This window comes from Nelusetta ayraudi, unplaced genomic scaffold (assembly GCF_046127955.1).
Source record: "Nelusetta ayraudi isolate G7.1 ecotype Tasmania unplaced genomic scaffold, CSIRO-AGI_Nayr_v1 ptg000060l, whole genome shotgun sequence".
In the NCBI taxonomy this organism is placed as follows: domain Eukaryota; kingdom Metazoa; phylum Chordata; class Actinopteri; order Tetraodontiformes; family Monacanthidae; genus Nelusetta; species Nelusetta ayraudi.
In genome coordinates, this window is record NW_027466110.1 from 2,072,940 (window position 1) to 2,095,345 (window position 22,406).

The 22,406-nt window shown below is 44.7% G+C and overlaps 4 protein-coding genes across 7 annotated transcripts; 2 read left to right on the forward strand and 2 right to left on the reverse strand.

Annotated features, from left to right (window-relative positions):
- Positions 1–1,990: 1,990 nt before the first annotated feature.
- Positions 1,991–10,833, reverse strand: sona (SON DNA and RNA binding protein a). Of its 2 annotated transcripts, none has more exons than XM_076040298.1 (10): positions 10,689–10,833; positions 9,450–9,540; positions 9,057–9,261; positions 8,764–8,840; positions 6,754–8,670; positions 6,215–6,587; positions 5,539–6,041; positions 4,951–5,429; positions 4,686–4,778; positions 1,991–3,937 (listed from the first exon to the last, which is right to left on the reverse strand). In XM_076040298.1, exons 2-9 carry the CDS (start codon positions 9,475–9,477, stop codon positions 4,704–4,706), a joined length of 3,657 nt encoding a protein of 1,218 aa, XP_075896413.1. In that variant the 5' UTR covers positions 9,478–9,540; positions 10,689–10,833; the 3' UTR covers positions 1,991–3,937; positions 4,686–4,703. The 2 variants fall into 2 exon arrangements, with proteins under 2 accessions (XP_075896413.1, XP_075896412.1); XM_076040297.1 differs by having other exon boundaries at positions 3,903–4,140.
- A 135-nt stretch (positions 10,834–10,968) lies between these two features.
- On the forward strand, positions 10,969–14,990 carry ercc1 (excision repair cross-complementation group 1). 2 transcript variants are annotated; one of them, XM_076040300.1, is made up of 9 exons: positions 10,969–11,242; positions 11,462–11,881; positions 12,189–12,292; positions 12,450–12,549; positions 13,540–13,616; positions 13,723–13,822; positions 13,940–14,011; positions 14,296–14,364; positions 14,445–14,990. In XM_076040300.1, the coding sequence occupies exons 1-9, from the start codon at positions 11,186–11,188 to the stop codon at positions 14,505–14,507; spliced, it is 1,062 nt and encodes a 353-aa protein (XP_075896415.1). In that variant the 5' UTR covers positions 10,969–11,185; the 3' UTR covers positions 14,508–14,990. The 2 variants fall into 2 exon arrangements, with proteins under 2 accessions (XP_075896415.1, XP_075896416.1); XM_076040301.1 differs by having other exon boundaries at positions 10,969–11,178.
- Positions 14,991–15,557: 567 nt separating this feature from the next.
- Positions 15,558–20,106, forward strand: prmt2 (protein arginine methyltransferase 2). Of its 2 annotated transcripts, XM_076040397.1 has the most exons (9): positions 15,559–15,725; positions 15,872–16,072; positions 16,952–17,113; positions 17,445–17,609; positions 17,762–17,937; positions 18,658–18,787; positions 18,869–19,005; positions 19,182–19,350; positions 19,572–20,106. In XM_076040397.1, exons 1-9 carry the CDS (start codon positions 15,636–15,638, stop codon positions 19,602–19,604), a joined length of 1,263 nt encoding a protein of 420 aa, XP_075896512.1. In that variant the 5' UTR covers positions 15,559–15,635; the 3' UTR covers positions 19,605–20,106. The 2 variants fall into 2 exon arrangements, with proteins under 2 accessions (XP_075896513.1, XP_075896512.1); XM_076040398.1 differs by lacking the exons at positions 18,869–19,005; positions 19,182–19,350 and having other exon boundaries at positions 15,558–15,725.
- LOC142897807 (uncharacterized) lies at positions 19,764–22,389 on the reverse strand. The gene is made up of 3 exons (XM_076040399.1): positions 22,064–22,389; positions 21,540–21,606; positions 19,764–21,144 (listed from the first exon to the last, which is right to left on the reverse strand). The coding sequence occupies exons 2-3, from the start codon at positions 21,547–21,549 to the stop codon at positions 20,129–20,131; spliced, it is 1,026 nt and encodes a 341-aa protein (XP_075896514.1). The 5' UTR covers positions 21,550–21,606; positions 22,064–22,389; the 3' UTR covers positions 19,764–20,128.
- Between the last annotated feature and the right edge of the window lie 17 nt (positions 22,390–22,406).

Here is a 22,406-nt window from a genome sequence, read left to right on the forward strand (position 1 = left end):
GTAATAATGATGTTTTATTTTTGTCATAAAATTAGCACACTATAATACTGGAATTTCCCCTTTGAGATCAACTCTTTTTTTTTCTTTTCTTTTTTTTTTTTAAAAAGGATCTCATTTGTTGAGAGAGCCAAGGATTCTTTGAAAATAACAGAGCACATTTTTTGTCTTTTAATGGGCAATATTACATATTTTGAAAATAGCTCACACAAAAGACAACATCACACTTTTTTTTTTTTTACATCTCAAGACTCCAGTGAAGCTGCCTCGCGTGATTAAAATTCTAAAACATCAACACATAGCCAGGAAACAGCATGTTTAGCCCTGTGTTAACAGCCTCCTGCGAAAATGCTCGGATTTAACCTCCAACTGGCTAAAGCTTGTTGCATAAAGAGGGATCCGTTTCAGCATTCGGGACACTTTGACTCTGAAAGCAGCTTTTACAAGCTCGCCAAACCGAATTGTTTTTTTTTCCCTCGCAATGAATAAGGAAACACGCCGTCAAGAAAATTCTCCCTCACTTTACTCAGCGAGCAAGATCCACTGATTAAACGTGTCCTTCCAGAGCTCTGCTCTGCTCAGCAAACAAGGTAATCAGAAATATTGTTGGCTGGTACAAAAATGCATTTGACGCTTCAAGACGTTTCTACGCACACTGTTGTTCTTATTACAGGGTATTGAGGATTTCTTTTTTTATCTTCTTTTTTTTTAGGTTGTTGGCCTCAGTCCAACGCTGCTCGTTTGGACTGGCAGTAAGTGCTGTAGAAAACAAAAGGGGAAGGGCACCACTCATAGGCTGAAGTTGTAACTGCAGCCGTTTTCTTTCTTTCTTTCTTTCTTTCTTTTGGTCTTCAAGGACATTGTTGCTCTCGCCATCTCGAGGATACAATGGTGGCAACGTCTTGATTCAGGCACATGTATTTAGCATCGGAATCATTGAATGTCTCATATAAAGATTAAAATGTCCACACACTACTGCCATGTCAGCCCACTGATCACCCGCTGCTCAGCTTTCCACATTTATCTATAGCCAGTAATGATTCAACTATGCGCCAATTACTAGTCTCCACAGCACTGCCATTTCAATTTTAATGTGAAAAACTAATTTGCCATTGCAATTCCTGTTTTATCGTGAAAACGGTGTATCGTCGAGTATACAACACAAGCAAAGTGTATTTCAAATATAATGCAGGTTTTTGAAGCAAGTACAAGGACAGTGACACTTGATGTTCATTTTAAGGAGAGAAATAATTATGTCTCTTTTAGTTGAAAAAAAAATAATGTGCTCCATGTAAAATTGTGTCGAACTTATTAGTTTGTTTGTTTTTTATCTGGAAGTAGAAAATGCTTGACCAGACTACAGAAGTGCCTTCATTCTGCATGGCGTATAATCAACAAGGCGCTGGAATCCTTGGGGAAATGCCTCGGAGACTTTGCTTCGACTTGACAACTGTGCAGGGGACGGTGTCACATCCCTAGCTCCGCCCTCCTGTTCCACAACAAAAGGGGGTTCTGCTGGATTGACACCTGGTGACTGCAGAGGACATTCGAGCCCATTCAACTCAGCGACACCGTCGAGAAAGTTTGACATGACTGAAGCTTTGTGACACCAGCGCATTGCATTACAGGTGCCTACATGCCGAAAGGCTTTGAACTGCTGCCGCGTGAGTGGATGATTGGAGAGCAGCTCAACAGGTTTGCTTAATGAAGTGGCCAGTGAGTGTGTAACAGCTTTCAACCACACGGGTGTGAGTCTTTCTGTGTCGTGGAAGGAGCTGCAGTTGAGTGCTTTTAATCTGTAAGGAGTCACTTTCAAGCGTTGGTATTTGAAGTGTTTGAACGCGTTTTATTTTGTTTTTAAATTGAATGAGAAAATTAAAATTGGAATATTTTTTATTAAGCATATTGGTCTTCTATTAATGGCACAATTCACGCGTTCAGTAATGAACAAACGCTGAATCTGACTGGAGTGAGCATCACACAGGACGACAGCTTAAACAGATCATTGGGATTTTTTTTATTATCATTAACACATTTATGTACAAAGCAAGCAATGTCAATCTCAAATGACCAGAAAAAAAGTAAAATAATTGTATTTTCCTGCTGACATGAAAACGGTTCAGGATGATTTGAAGGAAATCACTGAAAGATTTGAGCACAATTTGGACTATGTCTTTTTTTTTTTTTTTAACACTCTTTACCAAGCCTTCACAAAATGATCTTCCAGTGTTAAAGCCCTGGGCATGGATAAGTTGGCACCGAATCATGGGCAGAAAATTTACCTCTCTTTCCAATGAAACAAATGAATGGACTCCTTGAGGTCCAGAAAAGCTGATACCTGGTGGATTCTCGAAATCTTGTTCAATGTTTGATCTTCAGTTACAGTGATTCAGCGACACCTGCAGAGTTTTCAACGACAAGCGCTTCAACAGGTCGGTGAGACTTTGGAGCAGGTTGTATGGTTTAACTGAAAAGGCCTCGTTTTGTTCTGCATTCTTCCTATTTTCCATTACGATCACCAACTGGGCATACTGCACAGTTCTCTAAGAGGTATTAATTCGAACATAGTTTCCCTTTTTTTTTCCAGCAAGGAAAGAAATGGGATCGTCTAACAAAGCAAAACTTTTGACCAAGTCAAATTTTGGGAATTAACAAGATTTTAATTATCTGGCTGAAAAAAACCACAGGCAATTTGTCGAGGAAATACATTTATCTATTCATCTATCTCTATGGAAAATTCTTAAAAGGGAAAAAAAAAAAGATTAAGATAACGCAATATAGTGGTAATAAAAGAAAAGCCAACATATTTGTAAAAAAAAAAAGAAAAAGAAAAAGAAAACAGTATCAAGCTTGTATTTAGTCTCATGGTGAACCAGAAATGTTCTTCTAAACAAGTCATAACTGCCTACATTTACAGCATTGAAAGAAACAACAGGGATTTTTTTTTTGGAGGGGGGGGGGGGGTTACAGTCAAGAGTCAAAATCACTGAAGCCTCTTTGTTTTTCAGATCTACACCTGGAATTACAGGAGGCTGGGTTACATTAGTCCCACATTGGGTGACCTCCAGGACCACTGAAACCATGTCTTGTGTGCACTATGAATGGAAGTATACACCGTTACACAGAAAAATTGAAAATTGAAATTCAAACAGCCACTTGCCAAAGTCAAACTGCTTCCATCAGAAGCAAACGCTTGGCTCATGTGAGTATTTTGTAGAAAGATACACAAATGTTGCATCACTAGTGAGTATACCGAGTGGGGTTTCTATGTAAAACTGGGGCAGATGTCCAACAAAATGAGGGTAGGAATAATGTGTCATCACACCCAGTGCAGCTCTACACAGCCTTATATACTCTATGACGACCCTGTGATAATCTGTGACCGTTAACAATTTAAAACCTTTTTTTTTTTTTTTTATCTTTTTCACAGCCTGCAATACTCAGGCATTCCCTTCTTCCAAATCAGTCCGATGAGACATCCAGTTCCGAGATGCGAGAACACATCGTGCGTGGATATCGTCTAAAACTTCAACATCAGTTTATAAAACCAGCGACCTGACACACAGAAGGGGGGGAATACAGCAGGACATGGGAGCAGTTTGAACAGAACGCAATTCTTTTTTTGTTGTTTTTTTGTTTTTTCCAGAAGAAAAAAAGAAATAAAAACTAATATGGGGGAAACTAATCTTTTACAAAAAACAAGTGCACCCCTAGATAGTCTGTCCCCCCCACCCCCTTCAGTATTGACAATACTTCAGTGTTACTGCTAAGATGAGCCGCAGTACTGAGGAGTTGCTCGTGATTGTGTCACAGTACACGCGTCCGCGCACTCACCCTCGGTCGCTCGGCGCGTGCCAACCGGGCACACGCGCCGCTGGTCCGTTTGTCTCTTTCAGTGGTTTTACAAGTGACTGGGGCGCCAGTTTCTCTCTGACGCACGCTGCTCACGCGCACACACACACACAAAAGAAACAAAGCGGAGAGCTGAAGGGGGGAGGGGGGCAGTGGCTGGTGCTGGTGGTGCTCCTGGGGTGTAGCAGTGACGGCTCGGGCAACTGTCTTCTTCATGGTTCGTGGGGATCAAGCTATTTTTTTTTCTTCTTTTTCTTTTTTTTTCGTTTTTCCTTGAGATCTGGAGGGGCGCTACTCGATGACAAGAAGAAAACAACAAAAACAAAACATGCACAGTTATAAATCGACACAACTCAATAACCTCAGAGAGCAACGTGTAATCACCACCTTAACCTAAAGTGATTGCAATGAACATCAAATAAACCTTAAGCCTACAATTATGATGTCATATGTCAAAATTCTCATATTTAGGAAAATATTTCACAAATGGATTGGAAAGTTATCTGGGTCTTCTCTGTCCAAGCTTACTGTATTTGTGGGTTCATATTTTTTGTTTTTTGTTTTTTGAATAAGTAGTAAAGTACTTTAAAAATTCAGCTTTTTTTGGACCAGGAAAACTATAACCTACATTAGCCACAAAAAAAGTCAAGTAATGTTATTTTCAAACAAAAAGAAAGTCTTTATTTCACAGTATTAACATACTGGAATCATGATTCAATTACACGTGAAACTAAAACACCATAGTTTGGTGTTTATTATGAAGTTATTGTTTTTTTTCTTTTAAGTCTAAATGAGTTTTCGAGACAGAAAGCACAAAGTAAAGCTGAGAATCTTACCATGAGGGTTTTCCGGTTTTAGCTTTCATCATCAGAGACATGAGGTTTAGCGATGGCCATCTCCTCCTTGCTATTTGCAATCATCTTGCACTTCTACAAAAACACAAGAAAAGACCAGTGGGTCAGGTTTCATTCGGAGCACCGGTTTGTAATCGCAGGCAAGAAAAATTAGTGCACAGATGTTGGCTCTGCAGCCGCGGTCATGCAGCACACAAACACACACACGCACACTTCAGAGTCACTCTTCCTGAAAGCCCTGAGTTACCTCTGTGAGCTCCTTGATGGTATGTATGTTGGCCTGCTGGGTCACCTTCCTCTTTGCTTCCTCAATGTGGTCGAGGTTAAGCGATGGAGTGGGCGGGGCAAGGCACGGGGGAGGCTTGTTAGTAATGGTGGGCAGAGGGGCGAGGGGGGGCATGGCAGCCAGGGCACCCATGTTGGTCAAGGCAGCCGTCATAGTAGCCGCGGTCATGCTTGCCATAGCTGCACTCATGGTCATGTTGGACATACTGGGGATTCCTGGGATATTGGGCAAACCCATCGGACCCATGTTGGGCATGTTGGGCATCCCCATTCCCATCGACAGGGGGAGCGGCAGGGGCAAGGAGAGCGGGGTGGGGGACGGGGTCGGCAGAGGGAGCTGCAGGATGGCTTTTGGCCGCAGGCTCTCGGGAATGGGCACCCCGGCCTTCGCGCACATGGCGGCGGCGTTGGCTTTGGCGATCTCCAGTAACTGGCCCTTATCTGAGGAGGGAGCCAAGACAATGGAGAGAGTCAAACAAATCAAACAAATATATATAAATATACATACATAGAAACACTATTCAGGAGGCATATAGAAGTATATTTTTACCCAGTTCAGTGAGCCGTGGAGGAGTCTTGCTCGCACTGCGCCGCGTGCGGGATCCCGAGCGCCGCTGCTTGCGGAGGATGAGGACAGGAGAGTGGCTCGGCTCGCGCTTCCATCGGTCCCGCCGGTCGAAGGAGCGGCTGCGGAACACTGGCCGTCTCCCCCGACCCCTTGACCTGGACCTGCGCCTGCGGTCGGAGGAGCGCGAGCGCCTGCCTCGGTCTCCCGACCTGGACCTTTTTCTGCGCCCGGTTGAGCGGCTCTTGGATCGTTTGCTTCGGTCTGTGGACTTGGTCCTCCTCCTGCCCCGGGCATTGGGCGAGCGGGATCGCCTCTTGCGGGCCGGGGAGCGGGAGCGCGACCGGTGGGACCTCCCCCGCGACTTGGAGCGCGACCGCTTGCGCCGCGCATTGGAACGTGACCTCCGCCGGCGTGCGGGACTTTTAGATTTTCGCTTTTTCCTTTCAGGAGAGACCGATTCTTTTTTCCTTGCGGGTGACTTTGACCTGCAGAGAGGAAAAATGAGAAAACATAAAAAGGCAGGCCACAAACTCACTTCCGGACTGCACCGTGGATGACTTTCAACTCAACATCTCATTGAAGAACCTTTTACGGTAATACACCAGTTGCATTAAAAGCTTCACGATTCATCAGATGAGTGCACAAACACCCAACACACCTCGACTGCTTCTTCCGGGACACAGACTTGGATTTAGACCTTCGAGGCGACGAGGTTGATCGTGAGAGCTTCCTGCGAGCTGGGGGCGAGCGTGAAGGAGATCTCTTCTCTGTGGAGCTGGGGGGCAGTTTAACTGGGGAGGATGAGTTTTGTTCTTCAACGGTGTCTTCTGAGCAGTCTGGCCTTTCTGGGCTCTTCTCAGGTTCTCTGGAGGCCGACCTGGATCTCGGGACTTCCTGTTCTGCAGCTAAGACTGCAGGTTCACTCTGTTCCTGGGTGTTGTCGGGTTCAGGAATTTGGACCGGCAACTTGTCTGCGGCGCTTTCAGTCGGAGGGATGGGGTCTGGTACTGACAGTACTGGTTTCCATCCACCTGCATGGCAAGGGGTTACATGAAAAGATGCATTAGGCCATTACGACACACCAGCATTACAATAAGAAATGGTATTCATTTTGATTTCAGTCTTATCAATATACATTTTTGTTTGAGTAATGGATTTGGAATTGTCTGAGTTGTAATTGAGATGAAAAGGTCAAACCTGTTGTGGTCACAGGAACGACAGTTTCTTCAGCCACCTTCACCTCCTCAACTGGCAGCTCCACCTTCACCTCCTCAGCTGGCAGCTCCACCTTCACCTCCTCGACCGGCAGCTCCACCATCACCTCCTCGACCGGCAGCTCCACCTTAGGAGAGGGAGGCTGAGTCGGTTCTTTCACAGGAGAAGGTGAGGCAGACCTGGCTGGAGATGAGCTCTCTGACCCCTCAGCACTCGACCCTGACTTGGACCTGGATTTTGCTTTTTTCAAGGCTGGCGGGGAGGCAGATTTGGACTTTGACCTTCTTCCCCTAACCTTCGGGGATTTGGATCTTGTTTTGACAGGTGGTGGGGAGCGAGACCTTGACCTGTGCCTTCGGGTTGGCGAGCGGGATCTCGAACGTTTCCCAGACTTTGGTGAGGAGCGATTTCTCCGGTTGGGGGAGCGAGAGCGCCTTTTGACTGGAGACCGAGATGGAGAGCGCCTTCGGGATGGAGGCGTCCTGGATTTGGTGCGTTTCCGCGGAGTCCTGGATCTGGAGCGGCGGCTGCGTTTTAAAGCTGCGGGGGAACGCGACCGAGTCCGTCTGCTCCTTCGGACAGAGCGAGAGCGCGAGCGGCGAGATCGAGCTATTGGTGAGCGCCTGCGGCGAGACATGGAGCGGCTCCTCGAGCGTCTGCCTTTTACACGTCTCACTGGGGTCCTCGACTTGGACCTGCGGGAAGCGCGCCTGGATCTTGAGCCGGAGCGACGGAGCCTTGCGAGGGAACGTGACCGTGAGCGCCTGCCAGATGCGCCGCTTCGCCTCGGTGAGCGAGTCCGAGAGCGCCTTGTGCCTCCACGTGGACGCGAGCCTGACCTTCGACCTCGCCTTGGAGATCGAGACAGAGAGGGAGACCTGCGTCCACTGCGTTTTGGGGAGCGTGACACCTTTCTTTTAGGTGAGCGGGAACTTCTATGACGCTTTGGGGATTTGGAAGAACTTCTCCACCGTTTGGGAGACTTGGACTTCTTCCGAGGCTTTGACGCCTTCTTCTTGGGAGTCGGGGAGCGAGAGGTAGAACGTGAACGACAGCTTGCTCTCTTGGGGGACTTTGGAGAACGGGAAAGTGACTTCCTTCTCGATTTTGGGGACTGAGAGCGGGATCGAGAGCGGGAGTCACGTCGACTCTTTAAAGGAGTTTCTTTTCCTTTTGACGCTGACCTGGATGGGGTGCTTGACTGTTCTTTCACTACTGCTGCTGCACTTTCGGGAGTCGGTGACACAGACTGCTTAACATCAAGGCTCTTAGGAGGGGTCGGGGACCTAGCACCAGCGCAATCTGGGTCCTGCACACCTGTATCCTGCACTGCATTTGCCTGCTCTGTCTGGATTGGTTCATCTCTTTGGGTAGCACCTTCCTGTTTCGGAATGATGTCAGGGAGCTCCTGGGCATGGCTGAAAGCTCCATCAGAATGATTACCGCCAGTTTTAACACATACAGTCACTGACTGAACCATTTCATCCTGGCATACAGGGGGGAGCTCTGGTCCCTCTTTTTCTGTTCCATTTGTGGTATTTTCCGCCGATTCAGGTGGAGTCACATCCGTATCCAATTTTTCCTCTTTCTTTATTTCAAGCAACTCGGATTTTTGCGTTACAATAGCACCTTTTTCTTCACCTCGTTTGCTTTTTGGAGCGGGTTTTGGCGCAGGTTCTTGCGTGCCAGGTGGTGCTGCTGGAGAATGCTTGCCATCACCAGCACCTTTTCCTCCATCCCCTTCAGACTCCGAGCCTGAAGCAGAGCTGCTGTCAGATGGGGAACGAGATGGGGATTTCTTTTCCTGCTTTTCATCTTTCTTTTTCTTCTTTTTCTTTTTCTTGGCAGCATGTCTTTTGTGTTTTTTAGATTTTGCATCTCCTTCTGTGTCAACACGATCTGAGGGGAGGCAGTAGTTGTATTATTTAATCAAATAGCTGGGAAAATAACAACAAAACAATCTAATTATTTGTATTTGCAAGGGTTCTCTACCTGTAATCACATCCTTTTTTGCATCTTCTTTCTGACCACAATGGTCTCCAGTGCCTGCAGCAGCTGCTAGTCGGGCACTACAAATATGAACACACACAGAGACATATTTGAAATAAATTTAAAAAAAATAATACTTCACACAATTTATGTTTGTATATGACAATAAACATCACCTGAGTGACACTGAAATCCATTTACATAAAGTGTAGTAAGAAATACCACCTCTGGAGAGAGTGGGTATAATCTATGTAGATGTAGTCCACAGAAAATACCTTCAAGTCACAAATGCTAACCTTGATCTGGTGGTCCTGACAGGTTTTGGAGGTGGTTGTTCAGTATCTGACTCAGCGCCAGATTCAGAACTACTCTCCTTTTCCCCCTTCTTCCTCCTCCTTTTCTTCTTGCTCTTGTGTTTTTTGTGCTTCTTGTTTTTCTTGTGTGGAGCCTCAATCTCCTCCTTGGCATTAACGTCATCTTTTTCAGGTGCCTCATCCTCACCTGCGCAGGAAACCCATTTATAATATGGAAGTATTTCAGATGAGAGCATTTCAAAATCAAATGTATGGGTATCTAATGTGTGGCAATTTTTATATTATTGTTATTAATATTATTATTATACCAACAACCACATTTGGTCCTGGTCTGTGGATCACTGTAAGCAGGTGGAGCTTCGTCCCATTGCTTACCTGGCGGCAGAGCCACTGTACACTCCATTGTGCCTGAAGTTTAAAAAAAGGCCCTTGTAATGTCACTGGAGTGCTGCTCCTTCTCTCAATACTGACAAGAGAAAAAAATATAAATGAAGTTACTTCCCCATTAAAGAGTGCAGCAGCAGCCAAACACAAATCAGTTTCACAGAAAATAAGCCACCAGAACAAAGTCAAGAGAAACCCGAGGCTACATTGTAAGAAAAGAAAATTAAAACTCCACCTAGTTTAGTACCAAACACATTGAAATACAATTTTAACAAAAAATAAATAAATAAATAAATAAATAAAAAACATCAAAGTGAACGTCGTGAAACAATACATATTGGATTATTTATTATTAGTATAGGACGTACGCACACACGCTTTCAAAAAAAAAAAAAAAAAGAGGGTAAACGTGGAAAAGAGCTTTACGTCGGCTCGGACGATTCAAACGCAACTTTTGTCTTCCCACCATAACTGCATGTATGTAATGCTCACATGTACACTATCACAAAACACGAGGCCATAATTCCATCTAATGTTACTCAAGTATCGCGCAAGCTTGGAAATAAAGCACCGTTATAAAACGACTCCCTAGTCCCCATTATTGAAAATGCATCAATAAACCTGCGGGTTAACGTTGTGTACACGACAAAGCGAGTCAATGTTGCCGCTTCGAGTCAAGCTAACGCTAGCCATAGTTGCCAGCATGTCATTTCAATTCCATGCAAAGTTAACAAACAAACAACGCACAGATCAGCCTAAAGTACGCAATATAACCCTTTAGACCAAAGCAAATAACTTACAGACCGGAAATATATTAATTACAGAGAGGAGCATTGAAAAGTTTTGCGCCGCAAAACAGTACGTTAGCACATTGGAAATCGTTGAGCACCAATGGGCCCAGGAACTACTTCAGCTCATTCCGCGATTGTTAAGTTGCAAATATTTTACACCAACGCACAGCTAGCATACTTTACTACGCGTTTTACTTCAAAACGACACAAAACACGGGCACTTTGGTCCACTTTGGCTCGACTGTGTATACGCGCCATTCACACTTGAAACGTTAAAACAGCGGCCTACGCGGCGACATACTGCCAACTCGTTCGCCAGCTACGACATCGCCACTAGCTTAACATGGTCGTTTAGCCAACGTCGCTAGGACATTTCGCTTACTTGCTTAAAGCAAATAATTTCACTGGTCATTCTGAGGTTGCTGCGGTCTATACCTACCCCGTTTTTGTCCAGTGCCTGCAGTCAAGGGGAAGAAAACTCCAAATAGTTGCAGTTCCCAATCGTCAGAAACCAAACAATTGCCGAATATGCTAAGCTTTTGATATTAGCCAGCCACCAGATCCGCCATGATGGGGAAAAGGTATCCCATCATGCCATGCTTCGCGGTTTGAAAATTAGCGTCACTGTTTCCAAGGTAACTCTGGGTTCCGTCCGCGTCTTGGTTCGATGCACATTTTTGTTGTGCCAGGCAAACCAGTCATGTGATAGCGGATTGATAAGTGTAACTGGATTTAAAAAAAATATCACAAAATATGTCCAATATCAACTCGTGAAAAGACAGAATGCTGTTTACGTGACTGGGCTTTTACTGTGAAAGACCCTCGGCGGAAGTACTTACATTATCACCCTACCTTGACCAATCTGGTCGCGAGAGCGCCGAAACGCAAGAAAGCTACTCGGTTTCATGCGTTCGCGTCAAAAGTCAGTGGTAGGACATGAAGAGATTTAACATTAACTTGGATGACTCGGCGTTCACCAAAGAGAGAACCCCGGTTTGTATTTTACTACACTTAACAGCATCGCTCCTAACTGGCTTGCTAAAGCTAACAATAAAGCTGATATAACGCTAACGGCAAATTGCAGCTATATAATTGGCCTACTCACGGACACGCATAAACAGGCGATATACGGTCGCCTAAAGTTTCGAGTCTCGTGTTTCAATGGGATTGATTTGTGTGTTGTTGTGTTTTTAATTATTATTATTATTACAGCCAAAGCCCCACTTTCAGCCCTCATCGAAAAGAGGAGCGACACCGACGACTTCATCAGTAGCCGCGGGGTCAGGAGACCAGCCTCTGTCCTACGCAGACTTTATCGTCCAGAGCAAAAGGAATCCACCTGCTGCTCCTCTGAGAGAGAGCTCCTCCAAACAGGCGAGGACTGTAGATGACGTTACCACCCAGGAACACGGCAAGTCTTCCTCAGTGTCAACTGTCACAGGCGGACTGGAAGCAGCCGAGAAGTGCGCTCAAGGGACCGAAGGGGAATCTGAAGTGATACAAAAGAGTGACACCCCGCCGGAGGCTCGGACAGACCCAAAAGAAGGGAGCTGTGCGAAGTCGGATACAGGCGTCAGCCTGGGTCCCAGATCAGTTGGATCCGGAAGTAGCATCATTGTCAGCCCACGCCAGGTACCCAGCAATGTTCTACAATACCCGAACAAAAAAAAAAAAAAAGATTTTAGTGCGCGAATAATTACACGTCAGGAAATTCTCAATGACATGGCCACGTTCAATCATTTGTTTATTGTTCGTGGCTTTAGTGTTGTATTCCATCTGTGTAACTTATTTTGTACATGTACAACCACAGTGATCCAACATTGCATTTTATTTTTTTTTTAAATCTATAGTCGTATGGGTTTGTTTTTTTTTCTCACTGTATCAGCCAGCGACCTCTTGCTTCCGTTGAAAAATCTGTGTTCGTTTTTGTCTCATTCAGAGGGGAAATCCCATTCTCAAGTTTGTACGCAGTGTCCCATGGGAATTTGCTGACGTTGTCCCTGACTATGTATTAGGCCAGACAACTTGTGCACTCTTCCTCAGGTGAGTTCCTAATTTCTAACGTTTACTTCTTTCTTTTTCTTACTATACTTGGTCTCTCTTGGTGTCTAAGAGCGGTAATACATCGCTGATATCAAATGTTCTGTTAATATTTGACTATTGCTTGATGTGTATCCTTTTCTTCTGGCCTGGTGAAAAGTCTGAGATATCACAACCTCAATCCAAACTACATCCACGACCGCCTCAAGCTCCTTGGACAGAGTTTCACCTTGCGAGTCCTACTAGTACAAGTAGACGTGGTAAGCAGAAAGTGTGCCATGACAACAACTACTTTCTGACATATTTCACGGGAAATCATTTTTGGCCTTTTTGGAGGACTCCACAGTTGACAACTTTGCCATTGACATCACGGTATTTTTCAGTTTTTCAGGTGCATCATTTCCAAAATTATACAGTAGAAATGGACATGTGAGGTATCATAGTAAAGCACCGCGGCGAATGTGGTGCCAACTTCAGCGTCGTGTTAGCGTTAAGGCTGAAATTAGGGTTCAGCTTACGCTTAAGGCTGAAATTAGGGTTACGGTTTCTGGGTTCCTCACACGTGCTAGAAGCCCCAAATTTGACGTGGGTGTCTTGGGGGCTCCCGATGAAAAAGCAAGTGTCCCAGAGTCTCTAGGACAAAGTTGAACTTTGACCCCCATAGACTTGTATGGCATTAGGGTTAGCGCTAAGGCTGAAATTAGGGTTAGGGTTAAGGCTGAAATTAGGGTTAGGGTTTCGGGGTTCCTTACGTGCTAGAAGCCCCAAATTTGGCGTGGTTGCTTCTTGAGGCCTCCTGATGACAAAGCAAGTGGCCCTATGCCTCTAGGACAAAATTGACTTTTGATCCCCATAGACTTGTCTGGCATTAGGGTTTTTGGGGGACTCCAAAGTTGACAACTTTGCCATTGACATCACGGTAGTCCCCCAAAAAGGCCAAAAATGATTTCCCGTGAAATGTTTCAGCTGATTCTGAAAGTAGAGCTCCCAGGCTTTTCAATGATAATAATATGTATTTAGTCATAAATCTTCGTCAACATAGACGTAATGATTTTTATTTATTTTTATATATTTAACGGCGTTGGAATGAGCACTGCCATCTAGTGGTCAAATCTCGGAATTATTTAAGGTGGAATCGCAGCACCGCGGCGAATGTGGTGCCAACTTCAGCGTCGTTTTTATAACAGCATTATTTTTTTAATATACACCTAAGTGCAAGATGTTATATATTGCTTTTCTTGTCTTTAAAGAAAGATCCTCATCATGCATTGAGAGAACTTGCTCGAATTTGCATCATGGCCGACTGCACTCTCATACTAGCCTGGAGGTAAGACCACTAACATTACCATGTTTAAATAATAATAATTATATTAACAATAATAATGATGATAAATGAATTATTATTTAAACTTTTCTTAATGTTGAATTGACAGTCCAGAAGAAGCTGGCCGCTACCTGGAGACATATAAATCTTATGAAAAGAAACCTGCGGACCTTCTGAAGGAGCAAGTAGAAAAGAACTACCTGTCAAAGGTGGCTGGGCTTTTCAAATTTAAAAAGAAAATCTCACAGCATTTGAATGACTAAATAGAATTAAATCAAAGTGCGTACCAACGCTTTGTTAGTGCTAACCAGAGTCACTTCTTTCAGGTCACGGACTGCTTGACCACAGTGAAGTCCATAAACAAAACTGATGCCATCACCCTGCTGTCTACTTTCTCAGTGAGTACCACTCCTGGAGCAGTCGGGAATAACGTGCACTCATAGGTTAATTTGAGATTGTGCTCTGACTAATATCACCATCAGTTTAGTCTGATGTTGCCATGTTTCTGTGGAAGCCTTGCTTTGGGTTCAGTAAAAGCAAATATGGTGATAAAGGCAGGTTAAAAGAGAGCCAACGTCAAGACACTGAAACCTCTTGCTCTACACACATCACTTCCATCAATCCTGCTTTATAATGCACACCTCTGGTCTATAGAGGTGATTAATTTTGTGGCTTTTTGCAGTCTGTTGAAAAAATCATCAGTGCTTCTAAGGAAGACTTGGTCCTTTGCCCAGGCCTTGGACCACAAAAAGTAAGAAGAGACACTAAATCTGCTCATTATAATTTTACGTATCAGCAATAATAACCATGTTAAAAATGTTCTGCCTGCAGGCCCGGCGACTCTATGATGTGCTACACAAGCCCTTTCTGAAATCAAAGACGAATAACAACTAAACGTGTCTTATGGAAGAGCTGTAACCTGCGTCTGAAAAGAAATCTCTGAAGTTGGTAATCATAAGTGTCAAACCATTTAAGATAATAAAAATTAATGGACAACTTTTCTCCATTGCAGGAATATTGTGGGTACAGGTGCTGCTGTTTTGGGATTTAGGCTGTTCAATTTCAGCAAGCTATGGAAAAGTTTACACAATCATTGATTACAGTTTGTGTGTGTTTTGTGTATTTATGCATGGATGTATGTCATCAAATCTGATGGTGTGTGATCTGAGTTGTGTTTGTTTATGGATCCTAAGGTAAAAGATTGTGAGAATGGCAGCTAAAATCATTTTGGTCAGGTCAAGCAAAAAATGTGATAAACCTAACCATAATAAGATATGCTAAAAGTAAAAGCTGTTGTGCCATTGATGTGTTTTTGGAGTAAAATCAAATATTTTTGTAACATTTTAATTTTATATAATAAAATGAATTTTAAATGTACTTGGTGTTTTCGAGTAAACAAAACTCTTTGCTTACTGTTGTGGCTTTTTAAGAATTTTACTTCAGTGGAAAAAATGCCAATGTATAAATAGAAATATCTATTTTTAAAAAGAAAACGAAAAACAGTTAATGCCTGAATTATATTTGGGAGTTGGCTGTAAGGTTTCGTAAATAAACATCTCCTTATTTGTAAAGGAGTTAAGAGACTCCTGAAACCGTTAAAGCCGTTTTTATTGTTACTGTGTTGCGTTCTGGTGCTCCTCTCAAATTCAGCTCACAATCAAGTTTGTACCATAAAACGTAATAATACACAGCAAAAAATTACGGATAACAATTGATTCTAATATAGCTTAATGCCATAACGTAATGCTTTTACAACACTTATTATATCTGGAAAAATACGGGCTAACATCCTAACAGAATTTTTTTTTTCTAACGGTGCCAGCCGTTACATGAAAACAGGAAGTGATCAAGATTTCAAGCTTTAACAGGCACAGTGAAACCGTCTCCCAGTCTGCGGTTATTTAAAAAACAAATTGGGGGTGGGACCTTTTTTTTCTTCTTCTTCTTCTCAGCGTTTACATTGACATTGAGTATTTTACAAGGAAAATAAACCGCGGCCACGCAATCCAGTTTTCCTCTGCCATGCAGACAGAACGCGAGAATGAAGGCGATGGTGAGATTCTTCAACAGTACATCGCTTTGGCTGATTTCACCGCAAATGGCGGCGAGGAGGTGAGACTTCTGGTCGTGGGGTTCAGTGTTTTCGAAACGGCAAATCTGAAGCTTGACGCAAGTGTGTGTGTGTGTGTGTGTGTGTGTGTGTGTGTGTGTGCGTGCGTGCGTGCGTGCGTGCGTGTGTGCGCGCGCGCGCGCCACAGCTGAGCATTTCCAGCGGCGACAAGCTGCTCGTCCACGCCAAACCGTCGCCGGACTGGTGGTGGGCGGAGCTCAGCGGGGTCATAGGTTACGTCCCGGCCAATCACCTCCGCCAGGATGCTGCCCAGGAGAGTGAAGGAGACTCCTCCACCGAAGAGGACCCGTGGCAGGATGAGGAGTACTTCGGCAGCTACGGCACACTGGTTAGAAATTCCTGGCTGGAATAATGTCACTCTGAATTAGGGTTGCCACCCGTCCCGTTTTTCCCAGAATTGTTATCTTTTTTCACCACCTGTCCCGGGAAAAATAAAATCTCTGCCGGGACACAATTTGTCCCGTTTTTTGGGTTTTTTTGGGGGGTTTTGGTTTTTTTTAGGGAAAATGACAAAACTTCATTTGATTTCCGAGTGTGGTCTAGATAGGGTTGCCAACCCTCCCGTAAAATACACGATTGTCCCGTATTTGGCAACTAAAAAACCTGTCCCGTAATGAACTGATAGGGACGCACTTCACTTTGTCCCGTATATTTAGGGGACGCCTCAACCCCCCCGAGAAGTCCCGGATTTGAAACTCTAGGAGGTGGCAACCCTACTCTGATTGCTGTACATAGTTAGACATTCATGCACTAACTATGATTAAGATTAACCATAACACAGAGAAATTTAAGCTGTCCATTTTTGCATTTTGCATCCTAAAACTAACTAACTTCATGTCACTACATCTATTAATCCTCTCTGTGGGCTTCCACCGGTCTTGGCCTCGTGCCTGGCTGTTCCAAACTCAGCATCTTTTGGACACGTCCACATAATGTCAGTCTGGCTTCTCTCAGCATGCGCTGTCCTGCTGATGTACTCATTCCTGATCCTTTCCATCCTGGCTACTCCAGTTTGGTGTAAAATAACCAACTGATTTTTCATTTCTCCGATAACATTAACAGCAGATAGAATGTTCATTAAGACAGAGATGCCATGTTCATTTCAGACAGACCTTACTAGCGCTCTGTAAGAAGACCAAAGGAGCGCTAGTTGTGCTGATGCTGACAATCTTCTTCTTTTTTTTTTTATTATTATTGGAATGCACAGAAACTTCATTTGGAGATGCTGTCGGATAAGAGCCGCACTGAGGCGTACCGACAGGTGATTCTCAACAACAGCGCCTCTCTGAGGAACAAGGCGGTCATGGACCTCGGCTGCGGGACTGGCATCATCAGCCTGTTCTGTGCTCGGCTTGCTCAGCCTTCAGCGGTAATGTCCACAATGTGGCTGGCATGGGAAGTTAGGCCTTGTTCAGACTGCCAGCCAAAACACACATACACACACACACAGGCTGCTGGAAACCTGATCTAAAAAAAAATAAAAAAAATAGGTTAATTAATAAACCAGCCATGTCAATTCGTAGCCACTTCAGACTTGGCAACGTTACCAACATGGAGCAGTGTGGATGTACTGCGCAAGGGGCTTGATCAAATTTTCTACTTCACAAAAGGAAGTGTGCTTTTACTACCATCTGCTGGATAAGTGTGATAGTCCGGTGTCTTCAGTGTGTGTGTGTGCGCATCTATGCTTGGCAGCACAGGTGTACGCTGTGGAGGCGAGCTCCATGGCAGAGTACACCAGGCAGCTGGTGAGACAGAATGGCTGTGAGAAGGTGATCACGGTGCTCCAGGGACGAGCCGAAGAGATCCGTCTGGCAGAGAAGGTGGACGTCCTGGTGTCAGAGTGGATGGGGAACTGCCTGCTGGTAAGAGCTGTATTACAGTATCAGTTACTGCCATTATAATGAAGACTTCCTTGCACTTTGTACTGTTTCATGGGCGACCGGTCCTGTTCGTCCACCGTTCTAAGCCCCTATTTGCGTTTTTGTTCCTGTCCCACGTTCCCTCTGGTTTCCAGTTTGAGTACATGTTGGAGTCGGTGCTGATGGCCAGGGACCGCTGGCTGAGGGAAGGTGGCGTGATGTGGCCGTCATCGGCAGCGCTCGTTCTTGTGCCATGCCAGGCCGACAGCTATTACACGGAGAAAATGGTCTTCTGGGAGAGTCCCTACGGGCTGGACTTCACTCCTCTCCAGTAAGCACAATTAGTCCCCTCCTCCCCCATTTGAGTTTTCAGAGGCTAAGCTGTACTGACATTTATGACAAGAAGCTATGACGTTTAAGGAGCTAAGTTGGAAACGCATGACAAAAATCTCTATATTAAAGAAATCAGGCCATTTTGCCAAACTGCAACAAATACATTCTTAAAAGTCTTGTGTTTACCTCTGTTTACCTCTTTTTTCCAATAATATGTCTGTCTAACTCAGGGGTGGGGAAACTTTTTGACTGGCGGGCCACAATGGGTTCTAAAATTTGTCAGAGGGGCCGGAGCAGCAGCAGATGGATTGAGTGTGACCCACCTCAAAGGAGAAAAAAAAATGTCATGGGATATGTAGAAAACATGTGCTTTAATGTTATTGAGAATGAACATCGTCTTTAAATCCCCAATGGTATTTAGTTCTTCATTGAAATGACTCTTAAAACAATGAAAGAATGAATGAAATACAGCATTACAGCAATACATTTTACTATAATGTCACAAATGGCACTGAACGCAGGTTAGTGACAAACCCCCATCCATGTCTTTGCTCCTCCCTCTGGGACTGCAGTGTGCCAGTTGGTGTCTGTCCTGGAAGCAGAGGTTATAACAGGGGGATGTGGGCTGCAGGACTGGTATCCAAGGTTAAATAGGGAACATTTCACACAAATGTATCTCCAAATTGCACAACTCCAACTTGATTGTTGTTTTTGGCAGGCCTCTGGCACAGCAGGAGTTCTTTACCAAGCCAAAGTTCAGCCACCTCATAGAGCTTTCAGACTGTCTCAGCGCCCCCTGCAGTGTCATACACCTGGACATGCACACTCTGCAAGTAAAGGACCTGGAGGTAGGCTGGATGTTTGCACAGTGGAAGTGGCGCCACTGTTCACAAATTGGCCAACTAACACGGCTCTGTTTCATTTCGTAGGAAGTGCAGGGCCACTTTCATTTTTGCATTGAGAGGTCTGGTGTGTTTCACGGCTTCACTGCATGGTTCACCGTTTCTTTCAAAAGTCTGGAGACGGGATCCGCCACAGTGGAGCTTGACACAGGACCGAACTCTGAGTTAAGCATTTCAGTTTTGGATACAGTACAGATGGCTTTTGTTGGGGAATTTGTAATAATAGCTGCACATATAACAGGCATAGAAAACGTTAACTGATTTGCCATACGAGTTAAATGGGAGGAGAATATGTTTACACCGTGAAGAAGCGAGGTTAACGGGACACTTTTCTGTTCAGGCCCACGCACTGGAAGCAAACTCTTTTCATGCTGGACAAGCCAGTGGATGTGTCAACCGGGGACTCCATCACTGGGAGCATCACCATGCGCAGGAACCCCATCTGGAGACGCCACATGACAATCACGCTGAACTGGAACGTAAATAGCGGCACAGACGGCAACTGCCAGGCAAGACCGGTGTTAAGAATTATAGAACTGATTTCTTCGTTACAGTTTGTTCACCTTTAATGGCTTTAAGGCTGAAACCCCTGTATTATGGCGTTCTTTCATTCATTAATGTTTTCTAACAACAAAATGTTTTCCCAGGATGAAAAACAAAAGGGAAGATCTGAAAATGGATCTAGTGTGGGACCTTTAACTTCAATCCGATTCATTTTCACTGTCCACAGGTTGGAACAAAGACTTTCCCTATGTGGAGGTGACAGTCAGCCCAGCGGATCGCTATCTGCTTTGCTCACCATTGACAACAGTGACTCTCATGGTGCACGTGACGATCAGAGATGACCATCAGGCCTGATCACTGGAATCCTCAGGTTATACAGCACTCCAAAGAGGCAGAACAAAGGCAGATTTACAATGAAGAATTCCAACATTTTTATTGCGCATATTGTTTTACAGTAGGCATTACTTTTACATAACAATGGATTAGAAGTGCTCGGAATGGCATCAATAAAACAATTCTTTCTCTTAATGTTTACACGGACGTGGCCAAGCCACACAATAGTAAACTGGCTATAACATTTTATTTGTCCAGTGAACTTAAATAATAAGTTAACAACAAACCTACAGTAACTTACATTAAAATTAATTGCAATTTTATGCACAATACACTACATTTTTAAGATGGTGTAATGTGCACTTTTCATTTGTTGGACTGTCTGTCAGCAGATGAGACTTTAATAAACAATATCTAAATGAAAGATACATTTTTGGAGTTGTCTTTTAGTTATGCCTCTGTTTTCTTTGCTTTCGCCCTGGAGCGTGTGTTGACCTCTGAGGATAAGGGCTGAGCGGGTGCGGGCTGAGGCAAAGGGATGGAGGGGGGCACAAACAGAGGAGGTTTCACAACCTCTTCTTTAACATCACTGTTTTTATCCCTTTTCTGCCTCAAATGTTTTTCACAATGGTTGACAAACGTGTCCAGCTTGACAAAAGTCTTGTTGCATACCTTGCAGTGGTAGGGCCGCAGGCCTTTGTTGAGACTAATGTGCAGCCGGATGTACGATGACCGCACAAAGGTGCGGCAGCAGATGCCGCACTTGAGGTCCCCCGGGCTGCTTTCCATCTGGGGCCTCAGGAGCGCTGGTGCCAACAGCGGCCTGGTCACCTGGCCCGAAGACTCAGCGGCTTTGTGAGCGAGCAGGATCTCCAACGAGCGAAAGCCTTGACCGCACTTCTCACATTTGTACGGCCGGTCGCCCGTGTGCAAGCGAACGTGCACCTGGAGGCCGGCCTTCTGCGTGAAGGACTTGTTGCAGTAGGTGCACTGGAAGGGCTTCTCTCCCGTGTGCAGGCGGCTGTGAGTCTTGAGATGTGAGGCCCTGACGAAGCTCTTGCCGCACTCGGGGCATTTGAACGGGCGGTCTCCGCTGTGGGTCACCTTGTGTGCCATCAGGTGGGACGGCTGGTGGAAGTACTTGCCACAGGTGCTGCACTTGTGCTTCCTCTCCTTGTTGTGGGAGGCAAGGTGAAGGTGCAAGTGTGCAGAGGAGATGAAGGTTTTGCCGCAGCGGCTGCAGCTGTGTGGTTCCAGGCGCGTGCGTTGGTGCGGCCGCCGGCCGTTGGCGAGGCCACCGCCCACTTGGCCCGAGGTGCATTTGGGACAAATGGCCGTCTTGTGTGCGTGGTCACTCTTGAGGGAGGCTGACGGGTGGTCCGAGGTGGGCTGCGACGGGCTGAGAGTGCAGATAGAATCTGTGCACTGCTGGACTTCAGAGACAGTTTTGTCCCGCTTCGTGCCATCTACAAAGAGAGTTGGAGCGCAGGTTTCAATCCTTGGCATCACCCTTTAGGTTGGTTTGTTTGCACATTAATGGCTCAATGTGTAACAAAACAAATGGCTATATTTACATTAAATGTGATTTTTAAAAATCATTTCACTGTATTTTTTTCCCCATGAAGAGCAAAGACATGGATCTGTTCCGTTCTGCTATATGAAATGCATATTAACATAGTCTGAGCACGCAGAGGCAAAGAGAACTCAAATATTTTAAAAGAGAGCAAATTTGTCAACCTCGAGTACATTGATACGATAATGTTTCTAAAGATTAAAAGCAGTGCAAATGATTGGGCCAGCATTATTACAATTGTTGTTATTATTAGTAGTAAAGGAAATGACCAAGTGTAAACCTACTCACCGGTATCCATCAGATGCCTTGTTTGTTCACTGGTACAACGACTGCCATAATCAACCCTCAAGACAATCTAACAAAATGATAATAACATTAAAATTACACATTTGCATGCTTAAATTATCTTTCTTATGTTGACATTTCTTCGGTGGCATGTTGTAGCTCTTGGCAATGACCTAAACGGGAGTAAACTTCACTGCTGCGATGCATTGTGAGATTTATACCTTGGCGAACACAGGTGCTTCAGAGTGCAAACATAACACACACATTTACATGTATTTATGCTTATTCTAAATGTATGCAAGAGCAACGAAGGAGTATCAATAGTAAAATGCATACAAGTGAACATTTATAGGAAATACGATTTAGTGGGACGGAAGTTGTTGACTGAGGTTTTGGTCATACAAAAGGCTAAATCGCAGCGTTGTGGTGAGTGACTACACTACTACTTGATAGCATAAGTACTATTTATGAAATGCTAACTTCGGGTTTATGAAAAAAAAAAAAAAAAAAAAAAGATATCACCCAACTGTGTGTCAAAGGACGATTTAAAAAAACATTCGCTTCCATGCCATGGGCGCAGGCCATTGGCAACTGGAGGCAAAGCACATTAGCTTAGCAACAAGTCTACTGTGTGCTTCCATTCCTCAGCAGGCCGAGCTTCGCCTCGGGCAGCGACGTTAACCGGAGATGCGAACGGCGCCGATGACAGCAACTTCTTCTCACATCTCGAGTTTGTTTTACTGTCAAACAGTGCGCGTAGAGACAAAACATCTTGAAAACGTCACGACATATCGCAGCGTTGCTGGGCAATTGTCTGTCAGCAGGTTCGCGTCCCCTTCTATCCTCCCACCTCACTTCCTTTTGGATTTT

Bases quoted from the DNA above. Each gene is read 5' to 3' on its own strand.
- sona (XM_076040298.1), bottom strand. From the start codon at position 9,477: ATGGAGTGTACAGTGGCTCTGCCGCCAG. The intron at 8,841-9,056 runs GTTAGCATTTGT...TCATATTTGTAG, and splicing joins GTCAGGACCACCAGATCAAG to TGCCCGACTAGCAGCTGCTG. The intron at 6,042-6,214 runs GTGTGTTGGGTG...TCCTCTCTGCAG, and splicing joins TCCCGGAAGAAGCAGTCGAG to GTCAAAGTCACCCGCAAGGA.
- ercc1 (XM_076040300.1), top strand. From the start codon at position 11,186: ATGAAGAGATTTAACATTAACTTGGATGACTCGGCGTTCACCAAAGAG. The intron at 13,617-13,722 runs GTAAGACCACTA...TTGAATTGACAG, and splicing joins ACTCTCATACTAGCCTGGAG to TCCAGAAGAAGCTGGCCGCT. The intron at 14,365-14,444 runs GTAAGAAGAGAC...TTCTGCCTGCAG, and splicing joins CAGGCCTTGGACCACAAAAA to GCCCGGCGACTCTATGATGT.
- prmt2 (XM_076040397.1), top strand. From the start codon at position 15,636: ATGCAGACAGAACGCGAGAATGAAGGCGATGGTGAGATTCTTCAACAG. The intron at 17,938-18,657 runs GTAAGCACAATT...TGTTTTTGGCAG, and splicing joins CTGGACTTCACTCCTCTCCA to GCCTCTGGCACAGCAGGAGT. The intron at 19,351-19,571 runs GCAAGACCGGTG...CACTGTCCACAG, and splicing joins GCACAGACGGCAACTGCCAG to GTTGGAACAAAGACTTTCCC.